The sequence below is a fragment of the Meleagris gallopavo genome, chromosome 28 (genome assembly GCF_905368555.1).
Source record: "Meleagris gallopavo chromosome 28, MGAL_WU_HG_1.1, whole genome shotgun sequence".
Classification (NCBI taxonomy): Eukaryota; Metazoa; Chordata; class Aves; order Galliformes; family Phasianidae; genus Meleagris; species Meleagris gallopavo.
The window spans coordinates 5,268,466-5,282,532 of record NC_139431.1 but is presented as its reverse complement, the minus strand read 5'-3'; the positions used below and the strand labels follow the sequence as shown (position 1 = coordinate 5,282,532).

The window sequence follows — 14,067 nt, the reverse complement described above, 5'->3', positions numbered from 1 at the left end:
GTCTCAGCCAGGAGATGACCCTCCTCAGCCCCTCTGAGCACGGCATCTCAACCTGGACCAGCCTTCAAAAGGGGACAGCATTCCCCAGCCTGCTTTAAGCCATCCCAAGTTAGTCTGTTGGATATCTGTATACCGTTTGGCCCAAAGCCTGGCTACTCAGGTACAGCTGACAAACGCATGAGCCTGTGCACACATTACCCAGGAGCTGTGATGTTGAAGGAATACGTAGTAGGAATGGATCCAAGCAGGATGTTGGATGTTGATGTGAGGGGATGATCCGCTTCCCTGCCACACCTCTTATCGCATGAGAATGGCCACAGAAATACTTGCTCTGTAAGCAGTGGCAAAGAAGGACAGCTCTTAGAGCAGACTCCTCGTGCTCACCTGCACTGCCCTGCACTGAGAGGCTTCAGAGATCCTAGCAGCTGGCGCTGTGAGCTACTTTGGTAGAAGTCTAAATGTTTGTCTGCAGAAACAAGCACTGGCTGTAAGCAGGCCGAGAGCAAGACACAGCCAGATTCAGTTCTCTGTGTCCACCTGCACACTGGGTTGTAGCAGCTGCAGTCGTGTGCGGCGTTTCCTGTTGCTGGATGCTGAGAGTGACCAAACCCAGACTTCATAAGAAGAAAACTGTCACTATTATGACAATATTTTGCATGCAGACGAAGCTTGATGCAAGTATGGCAGTGAAGGTTTCTGACTGACCTGTCCTCGCTTTGTAGGAGTTTTGTTTGCTTGCTTAAATACAGTAAGCTGCTCTCAATTATGAGTGTGTCCTTTGCTATAAACATACCTGTGACAAAATATTTTGACATCATATTCCATATTCCTAGCCAGTGGCTAGGATAGCCAAGTCTTAGAAAAATACAGAGCTGTGATGGCTGTGCTGCTGCTTGCTGATCCTCCCTCTTATCTGTGCTTTTCCTTTACAGGACACAGTTCTTAATTGCGGCCCAAGTCCCTGTGGGTTTCTTCTCGTCCCACAAAGCTGCTGACCCTGGAGGAGGCACAGGCAGAGCTGTTGGACTGACTTGCTGTTTGCTAAGACTGGGAAGAGGCAGGGCTGCTGCAGCCCCAGCCCCACCTGACATGGGTCTCTGTAGGGACGGGCTGCTGGCTTTGTTCTGGGCACTGCAGTGCTCTGTGACCAAAAATTACCACCAGGAGCTGCTCTACCGGCTGTGCCCACACCTCGCTGGCATATGTGGCTGAGAAGCCCCTGCACGTGGCCAGCCAGGAGCTGCTGCCCTTCTGACCACCTCACTCAAAAACTGCTCTCTGCTTGGGTGCACATGCTGGAAGCTGTTACTCAACAAATAATACAAATATAAGAAATAAACACTAAACAGAGCTTATTGTCACAAGGTAGCCAGACAAGAGGAGTGAGGAAATGCATGCTGTATTTTGACACAAATACGTAAGCATAAGCCCCTTGGTTCAGCAGTTCAGCTTGCCTTCGTGCACTTTGCCTGGGCACAGGGAAGGCGGCAGGGTCTGATTCAATGGCGGAGTTGTATGGACGCTGTATTTATCGCTCCGCATCCAGAAGTGCAGCAGTTTCTGGAGAGCCAGGTGGGACCCTATAGGTGATGGTCCTCTCACCACCCTGCCTCAAAGCGTCCAGTTGCCAGCAGTGGGTGAGTTCAGTGGGACTTTGGGAATGGGAGGTGCCAGCCAGCAAGCCTTCAATTTCTGCAACTAAATTCAGGCTTGGAAGCACGCTACACACGGGAAATGCACTTGGTGCAGGAAAGGGGATGTCCTTAGCCAAGGTACTGGCAAACTGAAGGAAAACAGATGAAACCGCAGATCTATCAACAAAAATGTAAGCAGGTGACGGTTGACTTGGCAGGTTTGTGGGAAGGTCAGCCTCCCCGTGTTTGTATTTCAGCCATCATCCTCCATACCGGAGAGGCTTTATCCGCTTGGCTTGCTTAATTGCAGCACGTTTCACACGCATGGATAACCTGTGCAATAGCGCCTTTGATCCAGACCCCATTTCCATGTTGCATCCCTTCTCAATGGCCTGAGGTGTCATGGGAGCATGGAGCAGGAAATAATTCCCTCTTGGGGTTACTATAAAAGTCTGCCAGGTGAAGCTGTGCATGCTCCATCCCCGGAGGCATTCAAGGTCAGGCTGGGCAGCATGACCCCATGGGTGGCATCCCTGTCCACAGCAGTGGGGCTGGGGTTCTAAGCTCTTTGCTGTCCCAACCCAAGCCATTCTACTGTTCTGCGTTTCTGTGACATAAGCACTGGCCCCGGTGCAGTGCATCACAAGAGCAGCAGCCCGCAGGGAGCCGCCAGCCGGAATCTCGGAGCCGTGAGCTCACAATGCCCCATCCTATGACTGTGCTGTGCCGTGAGCTCACAAGGCCTGGCTGTGACGCTGTGCTGTGCCGCAGGCTTCGCTCTGTGCGGCACTCACTGTGGCTGCAGCGGTGGTGTTGGAAGCATGGTGCGAGTGTGGGGGGCCATGGCCCCTGCCCGCCTTGTCCTCTTCCTCCTACTGATGGCCATGTGTTTCTGGGAGACCTGTGCTGCTCCCTGGCGAGCACCGGGAGCAGGTAGGTGGGCAGAGATGGGACCCAAACTGAGCAGCACTGACGGCAAGAGGTCAGGCTGTGTCCCCACGGCCCTGTGCCACACTTCCCTGGGGCCTGCCTTCGGGGCAGGGGGTGGGGGCTGTTGGGCAGGGGCTGATGGGCAGCACCGCAGGAGCCGGGCCAGAGCCCGTGGCAGCGCTGCACCCCGGGCCTGGCTCCAGCCATGCCGGACCGTGGCTCTGCTGCTTGCTGGCTGGAGCACAGCCTTCATCCTGGCAGGGATGCGTCCTGGGGAGAGCTCAGACGATGTGTGCTGGGAAAAGCGTGAGCATTTTCTGCTCCAGGCTCACGGTACTCACCGTAGGCGAATCCCAGTTTCCAACACAGAGCCCCGGCCCACAGCCCAGAGGAAGAGACAGGCGTGCTTTCCTCCAGTGCTTCAGTGTGACCTTCCTTTGTGTCCATTGGAGGCATCCCAGTAAGAAAGCCCCAGGGGGCTGCATCTTCTTCCATGCGGTCCGTGAGGGATGTGGCACACGGCCTGGGGAGAGTGCTGTGTACGCTGCCAGGTGCCAGCCTACAGGTCATCCTGGCCCCTCTGCAACTTTGGAAATCGTGACCTGAGTCCTTCTGCCATCCCGTTCCACGACCCACATCTAGTTACTGAGGGAGAAGGAGATCACACCATGCAGTGGGAATTTCTCCCATCTGTTCTTGATTCTAGGTGATGCCCTTGGTGCTCCCTTTGCAAATGATCGTTTGGCTCCGGATTTTGTGCCTGTGCCTGTGGAACAACCTAGAGGTAAGTTGTGTCTGTTTCCTTGGAGGCAGAAATGTTCGTGCTCTCCCAGTTTACTTGGGTGCAATTTTACTTAAGATCCTCTTGAGATCTTCTGAGCCGGTTTGTGCCTTGAAGGGCATGCACAATCGAGCCATGAGTAGTTCTTTGCTCGGAGAGCTGCCACATTTCAGTGGGAAGGTTACCGCTGCCCCTCTTGAGCTGAGAGAGCCCAGACCTTTGTATTTGGGCCGTGGCATTCCCAGGCCCACTGCCAGACCCTACAGGTCTCCCCGTGTTAAAAAGGAGGTCCCCACGTGCAGTGGAAGCTCTCCTCACCTGTGTCTGACCACACTTGTGCCCGCAGGCCCTGCTGGTGAATCAACAGAAGAGGATCCTGTCTACGAGCTGGACGGGGATGCTGGAGGTAAGTCACCAGGCTTCATTTCCTTGGCATTAGATCATATTTGGCTGGGATAGTTCAGCAAGGGTTCCGCTTTTCACCGGCCAGCGGGTTCTTCTCCCCGAGAAGCGTGGATGGTTGTTGTTTCTTGGGTGCTCCGTGCGTCAGCGCTGTGTTGGCTTCGTCCCTGTATCTCCGAGGTCTCTCAGCAAGAAAATTTCAAGGGGCTGAATGTTCTTCCATGAGGTCCCTGAGCATTGTTTCCCGTGGCCTGGAGAAAGTATTTGGAAAGCTGTGGAATACCAGCCAGCAGGTCACCTGGCTGCTCTGCGGCTTTGGAACTTTCCCCCCACGTCATTAGCTGAGCCCCTTCCTTCACTGCGGCTCACTAAGGAAGAGAGAGATGGGCGCATGCAATGGGAACGTTTCTCCTCTGTCCTTGCTTACAGCTGCGTTTCCGAGCAGTGGCTTACCAAAGCCTAGGTTTAATCCGTTCATGCGTTGAGTTTAGGGGTGAGCTCCAGGAGGGCGTTCCTCTGGGCAGTTCCACACGGGGTTAGTTATGTATGACGGTGGTTCCCCTGCAGGCTCCCAGGATCTGTTTCCGAGGTGCTCCTGTGTGGAAGGGAGAGAATAGTGACATGAAGGAATCCCTGGCTTTAATTGCATCCTGCGTCATTCTGCCTGGAAGGATGTTTAATGGGAGTTGCTCTGTCCTGCGTTTGTTTGCAGATGTGACTGAAGCAGGTGATCCAGGATCCGCTCTGAGCTCTGGGACCGAAACTCTGGCGGATGGCATGGGTAAGTAATGGCTTTGTAATTCCCGCGAGAGCTTTCATTGCCCATTTCAGTGAGTAGTTTGTCTTTACTGACTCCGCTGACTCACCGCTGGTCTCCAAAACGTCATGCACATGATATTTGACTTCATACATTCTGTACAGGTCTGGAAAGAGGAAAGGATGAACCCCAAAGTGGAAGATACTCCCAGGGCTTATCCCATCTCCTAAAGGAACTGCTGAAGGAAATGGAGACGGCAGCGCGTGGTAGGTATACTTCAGTCTGTTCACCGTGAGACCTGGGAAGCTGAGGTGTTCATGAAGTTCATGGGTGGACAAGCCGTAGCCTGCACCGCAGGAAGGGATTGCTCAGAGCCGTGCTGCAGTGGCGTTCCATGTAACGCCTTGCAGGCACTGTCAAGCACCAGATATGGTCTGCTGCCACTCCTTCATCCAGCCAAGGCCCAGCGGCAGCTGCTCTCCCAGCACGCCCATTACTTGTCAGAGCTGCTTTGTGCAGACGCTGGCACCCAGACGGCAGCAACAGGCGAGTGCTGTGCTTCTGTTCATACAAAGCCCTCTGTGCAGCTGAGCAAGTTCGAGGCAGGAGGAGCATCCCGAGCAGGGATGGCTGCCTGTGCTAATGCTGGAAACAAGCTGGAGATGCTGATTCTGAAGGTGCTTGTGCTGGAGCTTGAATTCCAGCCTGCAGATAGCTGGCTGTGGTGGCTGGTGACGCTCACAGCACAGGGTGTGAGGGCCTTCCTTGCACAGGAGCTGATTCCTGAGGAGGCATGAGAGGGTCGGCACCCTCCAGTTCCTGGGAGGGCCCAAATGCCCTTGGGCAACGGGGGGGGGGGGGGGTGACAGTGGATGTGGGGGGCTGGGACCAGCAGACTTTGCCTGAGCTCAGGATTGGAGTAGCTCAGTTCCCGATGACAGCACATCGCATCCAGTCCTTCTGTCCTGCTTTCTTTCTCAAGGAATTGACCAAGAAACTGAGCAGGATGCACTGCAGGAAGGCAGCCGTCCCACACTGCCGGTCTCGGACAGTGGAACGCCGGCAGCGCCAACAACTGGCATGCCAGGTAATTTCTGTCCCGCGCTCATCCAGCGTCACTAACCAGAGTCACTGTGTGCCTGCAGGCTCTTGCTGCCTGCCCTTGCACACCAGGTCAGCAGCCAAACCTGAGCGTGTGAGCACAGAGCACGTGTAAAAGAAGCCAGGGATGGCTCTCTGAAAATGGCTGACCTCAGTGGGGTGTGGAGAGTTGTTCCAGCGGCGTGCCAGAGAAGGTACTTGCAGACCTCTGTGACGCTGCTCAGCTCCCACCACTCGCAGTTCCCAGAGAGTTGTGAGCTTTGCCCTTTTGCAACAGAGCCACCCGAGGGCGATGAGCGGGGTCCTGTGTGGTAGGAGCCTGCAGGGGTGTTTCTCCCCTGGGCTGGCTCCGGCTGTGCCCTGCACTGGCTGCAGCCCCACCTTCAGCCCGGGGGGTGTCCTGCGGGAGAGCTCAGCACACGCGCGCTGGGGAAAGCGTGAGGGATTCTGCTCTGCAGTGCTCCCCACAGACAAAGCCCAGGTCCCAGGGCACAGTCCCAGCCCTCGGCCCAGAGGAGGACACGGGTAGTGCCTGTGCAGCCTCTCCCTACCCAACGAGAGGTGGAAGCCATCCTTCTTGTCCCCCAGTGCTTAGGCACCAGAGACAGAGGCACGCACTAATGAAAATCTCTTGGGTCCATGGAGCACTCTGAGAGATCATCTGTAGCGCAGGTGAAGGTAACGTGGGACATTGTCTTTTCTTCCAGGGCTGAATGCCGGGAAAAGCACAGAGGCTGCTGTTCACAAATCTGTGCGGAAGCGCTACATCGCAGCCGTGGTGATGTTCCCAACTGTGCTGCTGTCTGCGCTGGTGCTGGCCTGTGGTGCTGTGATATGGATGTGCAAAAAATACCTGTGAGTAGGCTTTTTCCCCCAAACACCTGATTGCTGCATTTGGCAATGAAGCATTTGTAGTGCCAGGATCCTGGACGGCCAAATCAGCTGCTGGCAGTACACTGCCAGGACTTATGTTGCTAAGTCTTTCAAGTTTCCCCTTATTTCCTGTCAGTGAGTAGTGCTTTCTGAAACTCCTTCTCACAGAGTGTGCAAGAGAGAAGAGAGAGCAGCAGAACAAGCTCATCCTGAGACCAAGTAGGAGAGAGTTCCAACTGGAGATGAGGGCCGAATGGAGCTGGGAGAGGCAACGAGAGAGACTCTCGCCCCATCAAACAAGAATGTCAGCAGTAGTTCCGGTCCATTCCATTCTGCCATCCAAGAGGCCAAAGGTCTCCAAAGTCATCTGGAAGGCCTGGAGCGTGAACTCAGAGCTGTGAAAAAGGTCCACGGGAGCAGTCCTGAGTGCTGCTTTCTGTCAGCGGACGGCCCTGAAAGTGAGAGCGGAAGATCAGCAGCAGAGCTTTTGTCCTTCATCCTGCACTCTCCAGGACAAGTATCACCAATAATTTGAAGATTCTTAGCTCGCCATAGCTACAATCCTTTTGAGGGTCCTGATGAGGACCCAGAAAGCGAGCTTCCTCCGGCCACCGGACAATACGTTAACATCTTTGGAGATGTGGATGAGAACGGCTGGTTTCAGGGAGAGCTGACAGATGGCACAGGAGGACTGGTCCCTTCCAATTTGGCTGTGGACGTTTCAGATGATCAGCTGGAGACAACGATGCCTCCACAGCTTTGTGATCTCCTGCTGGATCCTGATGATTAAGTCGATGCAAAGATTCCGTAATGCAGCAGCATCCTGTCAGAATTCCTGCATTATCCATCTGCAAGACTACCCCTGCTCCCCTTGATGTTCAAGTGGAGCGTGTGCAGGATGTGGATGAGCTCCTCCAAAACAAAACCAAAACCAACCAATTAAACACCCACAATAAAACAAACAATCAATCAAACAAAAAACCCTAGGCTGTTCTTTTTCTTGGATAAACGGCTGTTTACGAGGGTGGATAGTGATAGGACACGGAGGAGTGGTTTTTAAACGGAGACAGGGGAGGATTCGGCTAGATACTAGGAGGAAGTTTTTTCACACAGAGGGTGGTGAAGCACTGGAACAGGCTGCCCAAGGAGGTTGTGGATGCTCCGTCCCCAGAAGCATTCAAGGCCAGGCTGGATGTGGCTCTGGGCAGCCTGGACTAGTGGTAGCCTGGTTGGTGACCCTACACGTAGCAGGGGAGTTGCAACTAAATGATCACTGTGGTCCTTTTCAACCCAGGCCTTTATATGATTCTATGATCCTATGATCGTATCAGACCTCAGGGAAGCAATGTGAAAGAAACAAGCCTTTGAAATTAAGCTTGGTTTGCTCTGCCCCTCGTACACCTGATACTTGCATCCCTTGCTCGGCAAATGGCCTTTCTGTGGGGTGTAGGCGAGGAAAGGGGAGGAGGAGAATAAAGCAGCTGTTTTGTCCCAGAGCTTTCATTTCACTGGGGTCTGGCCCTATTCTCTGAAACTAAGAGACAACGTGTGGAGGAAGGACAGGGAAAGGTGCAGGGAGGTTTTGGTTTTGGTGCTGACTCCAGCCCGCTGCTTGCTGCTGGGGAAGGCGTGCTTGGCTCCAAGGGAGGATGTATGGTGGAAAGCCAGCAGCTGGGAGCTTTGGGATCCCCAGGATGCCCAGCAACAAGGGGCAACAGCCCAAGCAAGGGCTGGGGTGATTTGTTTTTAAACTGCATCCAGTTAAGTCCTGTCCCACTGCATCTGCCCTATGTCTCCCCATTCCCTTTAGGGTCCCCCTGAAAAGGTGTTCTCCATTTTGCACTTTTGTCTGATTTTCTCATCTCCTCAGGGCCTTGCAGCATTGAGAGGAAGGTCTTCCCTCTCTCCTCTCCCTCTGCAAAATCATTTTAATTGCTGACTGCCCCCTCATGTTGTGGCACACACCATGTTTAGTTGCATCAAGAGTTGGAAAACTACTTCTTTTTCCTCTCTTCCTGAATTTCCCTGTTTTCCCTCTGCTTTGGGGAAAGTCTTTCCATTGCGGACATGACCCCTTGCAGTGCCCAGGCTGCAGGAGCAGAAGCATTTCAGGTGCCAAAATGGTTTTCTTTCCTCGTGGTGGTGGAATGGGGTACACAGAGAAGGAGGACTTCCATTCTCGGGGTGGATGTGCACATGGGAAGGCGCGCAGGGTGGGCTCCGTCTTGGCCAGTTCAGCCAGCAGCTGTCTCCAGCTGGCAGAAAGCAATGCCCTCTGTCCCATGCCACCTTTGCACCAACTGGAACCAACTCAGCCGTGCAGACAGAGCTCCCAGGGTAACAAGCAGCCCTACAGATCTCCATGTGCAGGGTTGTTAAGCATTACTGGGTTTTCACGTTGGCATCCAAAGTTTGAGGCACTGTGTGCTGCCAAGATAGCTGGCTGCTCCACTTGGAGCTGTGTACACTGGAGCACTTCTCCCGTGTTCAACCCTGCTGCTGCTGAGTTGTGTTTCAGCGTGCAGTTGCACTGAGTCCAAGTTCCTCCCATTTATCTTTACAGCCCACAACAGCTATTTTCCCATAGTATCCCACGCTGGCGATGTCATGCTGCATTTTGAGGCACTTTGTCCTAACTCTGATAGAAGTCAGCACTGGAAATGGAAAGATTTGTTTGCAGGAATGCAGTGACCCTGTTCATCTGGGGGTTCCAGGATGCAATCTGACAGGTGTGATTAAAAGAATGCTGGCTCCTCAACTCTAAAATTGTCCTTTTTTCCCCAGTGTGCTCAGGAATTAGAAAGGGCTTGGGTGCAGGGGGAGATTTCAAGGCACAAAGCGAATCCCATTTTTTTAGGGCTTTTTGCCCCTACCTTGGCCAGATCCCTGCTTTAGGATTGAATTGAAGAATCCTCAGTTCCAAAGAGTTTTTCCCTTTTTGACAAAGGCGGCCACTCCGGTTGGGTGTTAAACTGAGGGTTAAACTGTTTTTTTCTGGAATGAGGACAAACTGATCCAGCCTGTTCTTCCCAAAGGCTGCTGGATGGGGAGCGACTTCATCCCAAATGCCCTCAGATGGGCTTTGGCAGCCCCCTCCAGATCCATCTGCAGCCATTGGACCTCCAGTAGATGATGTTTGGGGCATCCTCAGAACCTCAGCAACTGCAAAGCGGAGTGCTTATAGCACACCCCGCCCGCACAAAGCATCCAGCACCCCCACTCTGCCCCAGGAATGGGGTGGGTGCAGCGTGGGAACCAGAGCGCTTTGCATGCGCTCATTTGCTGCACTGCACCTGCAAAGCTGCACTTGATGCATGCTGAGTGAGAGGGAGACTCACACACCAAGAAAAGCACCGGTCACATACTGAGAGACATAACATATGCATATTCTTTACGTTCCACAAGAATGGGCCGGAATTCTAAGAAATTATTAACATATTGTCCCACCCTCTTGAGCGTGCATCCTAAAAATGTGGTGGGAGTCCCCGGTGGTCACTGGATGAGGGCCAGTAGTCTACGTCACTGTGAACTTCCAACCTCTTAAGGGGGAGTGACCCCGAGTCCTTCTCCTCAGGGCTGCTCTCAAGGAGATCTTCCCCCATTTTGTATAAACACCCTGGATGGCCCGGGACCCAAGTGGAGCGCCCTGCACTTGGCCTTCTTGAACCTCATTAGGTCTTCATGGGCATGAATCCACTCCAGTTCTGAGCAAAGGCTGTTCTCACAATACAGAAAGGCTGTTCTCATGATTCAGGAGACAGCTAGAGCTGGGGAATGGATGCATGGCACCTTAAATCTGACCAGGAAGAAAATTAGGAGAAAGGAATGCAGACAATGCCAACAAATTTAAGGGGGTTAAGGAATCAGCCCCACTGCTGCAAGCATGGTCAAGACTTTATTCTCCCACTTGATGGTCAGGGTGAGGAACTTCACTTGCCTGGAGAGTCATCAAACAAAGCTGCTGAATACTTTGCTGGGCTCCACAGTGGGCCAGAGCTCCACCAGGACTGAGACTTGCTGCCCATCACTGAGGATCACAACTCAGAACTTCTCCATAGGCACTGACGAGCAGTGCAGAGAGCAAGGAAGCCAAGGCAGCGTTGCAGTCATCCTCCAAAAGTCAGGTCCTGCCAATCACGAAACATATGTTTGAATGCTGGTCCAAATATTTGGAAGAGATATGAGTGAGATGGGAAGAAGCAGATTTCTTTGCAGGTGTCACTGCTGGAGCTCTGGGCTCTCCAGCTGCCTGGGCTGGTGGGAAAGGGGTATGTGTGGCTGGGGGGAATCCTCTTTACTTGTTTCTTTGTTTTTGTAATGATAAAAGGAGGGAAAACAAATGGAATCAAGCAAGTATTTCTGCAAGGTTGGATCAAACGCATCCTAACGTCACTGGGAAGAAAAGGGGATTTAAGAAGAAGACAGACTGGTAATGGGGTTATTTGAAGTAAAATAACGGAGAAGTGAAGATGACTCTTGTGCAGCCAAATAAAATAAAAACCAGTAAAGACCAATATGGCCTCATCGTGGTCAATGGAGTCCCAGGAAACTAGTAAGAACCAATAGGAATGCACATCTGCATGCCCCAGGCCAGTGCTGGCCTCTGACTGTGGCTTTAGGCCCCGGGGCCAATGTTGGCCTCCTGGGCTGTGGCTTCGTGCCCCAGGGCCAGTGCCAGCCTTATGGGCTGGGGCTGGGGCTTTAGGCCCTTGGGCCGGTGCCGACCTCACTGTCTGGGGCTCAGGCCCCAGGGCTGGTGTAGGCCTCTCGAGCTGGGAGAAGTTCCTGTGGAAAGAGCCCTCAGAACTTTGGCTTCCTCTGTGACTTCAGCGGTCATGTCTCAGCCAGGAGATGACTGCTATTCCTCTTTCTGCTCTGTAAGTGGAAAGGTATGGCTGTGTTTCTTTTGTGTGTTTTTTCTTCCTTTTTCTCATTTTCAAGTAAAAGGAGTGGAGCAGGGGGAGCCCTACTGGTCCTTTGTGACCTCAATAACTGGTTGGATTCTGTGCTCATTGCTGACAGCCTGGGCTAATGGCACGGGCATGGCTCAGGCTTATTTTCCCTTAATGATAAATAATGTCTCATCACTCTGATATTCTATCTCTGACACAATCTGGAATCTCTCTGCAAACCTTGGCTGCCTGTTCCCTTCAACATTTCTTCCTTTCTCTCTTCAGAAGCAGCACAGCGCGGTTCCCCGTGTTTGGGAACAGCAACCAGCAGGCTGCCAGAGATCCAACAGTGCCTTACAGCGCACAGAGGGACGCGATGCGGACGGATCGTCCTTACTGCCATACAAAAGTGAGTCTCTTCAGTCTTCTGTCATGAAGTATGGATGAATGAATTTTGAATATAACTTCTGAGTGGGCAAGGTGCTGTAAGCATCCATCTGGAGTGCAGGAAAGAGCAGTGAGAAGTGAACTATCAGTTTGTGTTCACTTCTTCTAGAAGTAGCATCTTTCTGTTTTCTCGGGGGACATGGGCTTACTGGACAATACTTCTGATGCCTGCTGATGTCTGTGAAAGCAACACACGACATGTTGTTGTAGGGATGGAGCCTGTGTGTTCATTGAACAGTGCTGTGCGTGCGGGAAAACGGAAAGCCTCTGCAGGTAAGAAGCTCTTGTGAGCTGTGGTGTGGGTACCTGCCTCTAAACAAGGCTGCATGAAGGGTGGTGTGTGTAATGGAGGAGAGAGGAAAGGACATGGCAGATTTGTGCTGACTGTGGAAATGACACACCGTTGTAGCAGCAGAAAGGCAAACTGAGGAAACTGCTCTTGAAGAGGAGAATTTTGTGGTTGGCTGTGCTAAAATCTTCCACCAAAGAGATGCTCTTCATGTCTTTCTTGTTTCCTTTCTGTCAGAAGCTGATGCAAGCGGCCTTTCAGCAAAGTGTAGCTTTGCAGAAAGCCAGGGCAGAAGCACAGAGTGTGACATTGCATCAAAGAGAGGTACAGACACACAACAGGCATCTGGGTTTGGTGCACTGTCTTTCTAGTTAGGCTTTCTGTCTGTTTTTTCCTGGACTGTTGTTGTGTGTTGCTTGGGGTCTTAATCCCTGGGATTTACCGTTACCTTTCCTGTCCTGATTTGTAATGTGAACTCAATGTTCAGCCAAGATCCTAAGGTCCCTTACTGTGAACACAACATGGGAGAGCTGGCATTGACCCTTTGGGATTTTCTTGCTTTTCCCACCAGTAACGAGCAGCTCGGATGTGCTGGACGACATCATGGACATTCTGGGTCTGCTGTCTTGGATTAATGGTGATTTTGAAGGCTCCAGAGCCCTCTAGTGTGCATCTGCACAGAGTGGATGTGGGAAGGCTGTCATTGCCATTTTGGGGGATGTTCTTGCTTTTTCAGATGTGGCAAGAGCTGTCGAGGTTCCCCATGAGAACCACAGCAGCCCTGCCCCAGAATGCTTCATCGCTGGGCTCCCTGTCATCCCCCAGGACAGCAGAGAGCTCAGCACAGAGGCACAGGCTGCCACCAGGACCCCCACTGACCCCTTCTGGGGGTTTCCACCATCCCCTGGGCTCCTGTCTGAGCTGGTTGTCTCAGTGGCACCCTGTCATTCCACGTGGGAGTGCACGGCTCAGCCGTCTGCCGACCACCCTGTCTGTAACCACACCTCCCTCAGCCCAAACCACACAGCTCATTGAGGAGGTGCAGAAAAGGCAGCCCCAGGGGGCTCAGGTTCACTCGCCACCATCACTGGGCTCTGTCCTCTGCTAGGTGGCAGAAAAGAACAGGGGCGGCAGGAAGTGGGCCAAGCGCCCTGTGCCTGCTGGCACTCCCCAAAAAGGGGAGAGCTCCCAACAGGAGCAGCCCACCAGCAGCGCCCCAGCCAAGAAAAGGAAGCTGCTGCCATGCAAGAAAAGAAAAGAAAGAAAAGGCTGCAGACACCTGCGCCAAGAGAAGCTGTCTGGGGCCAGCACAGGAGCCAGCAGCAGCGGGCAAGCAGGCACTGCTAGCAAGATGCACATGCACTTATGTGAATCCATCCAGGCTGCGCAACCGCTGGGGCAGAGGGTGACTACGGTGGGGCCAGTGCGCCAGCCAAGCTCTTTGCAGCCCCAGCCCACACCCAGCAATGGGCCAGCTTCCCCCCAGCCCCAAGCTGGCAGCACAGACAAGGCAGCGCCGGCACCTCCAGGCAGGATGGCGCAAGAGGAGGACGCTGCCAAGAAGATGGCACTGAGCTGCCTGTGCCCGTCCATGCTGAAGTGCTCACTGCTGTGGAGGGACCCACTGTCAAAGCTGCAACAGCAGCAGCCTCGACCGCAGACCCAATGCAGTTCGTGCCCTGCGTGGGGCCATGGGCGAGCGGTGGTGCAGCACCCATAGTGATCGAGGAATCACTGCCCATCACACCTGAGCAGCAGCCCGAGCGAGAGTGCATGAAGAAGCTGGCCCAGGAGGAGCGGCAGCGGGCAGCCCGGCAGATGAAGATCGGCCCCGTGCAGTTCCTGTTGCAGCGGGAGACAGACATGGCCATAGCTGACCAGTACGGCTACGTGTAACCTGTGCTCCTCGCCAGCCCTGCAGCACCAGACATCAGCAGCAACGTTCCAGGGGCTCCACCAGT

The 14,067-nt window shown here is 53.4% G+C and overlaps 1 protein-coding gene and 1 long non-coding RNA gene across 2 annotated transcripts; both read left to right on the top strand.

Moving 5' to 3' along the window:
* The first annotated feature begins 1,621 nt into the window (after nt 1–1,621).
* LOC104914255 (uncharacterized) lies at nt 1,622–7,203 on the top strand. Its single transcript, XM_085210386.1, has 8 exons — nt 1,622–1,825; nt 3,271–3,348; nt 3,692–3,751; nt 4,460–4,528; nt 4,669–4,770; nt 5,487–5,591; nt 6,313–6,460; nt 6,647–7,203. Exons 1-8 carry the CDS (start codon nt 1,798–1,800, stop codon nt 6,699–6,701), a joined length of 645 nt encoding a protein of 214 aa, XP_085066512.1. The 5' UTR covers nt 1,622–1,797; the 3' UTR covers nt 6,702–7,203.
* Nucleotides 7,204–10,184: 2,981 nt separating this feature from the next.
* LOC109364970 (uncharacterized) lies at nt 10,185–13,758 on the top strand. The gene is made up of 4 exons (XR_014879919.1): nt 10,185–11,367; nt 11,656–11,779; nt 12,028–12,430; nt 12,678–13,758. It is a non-coding gene; the product is annotated as an uncharacterized LOC109364970 (long non-coding RNA).
* The last annotated feature ends 309 nt before the right edge of the window (nt 13,759–14,067 follow it).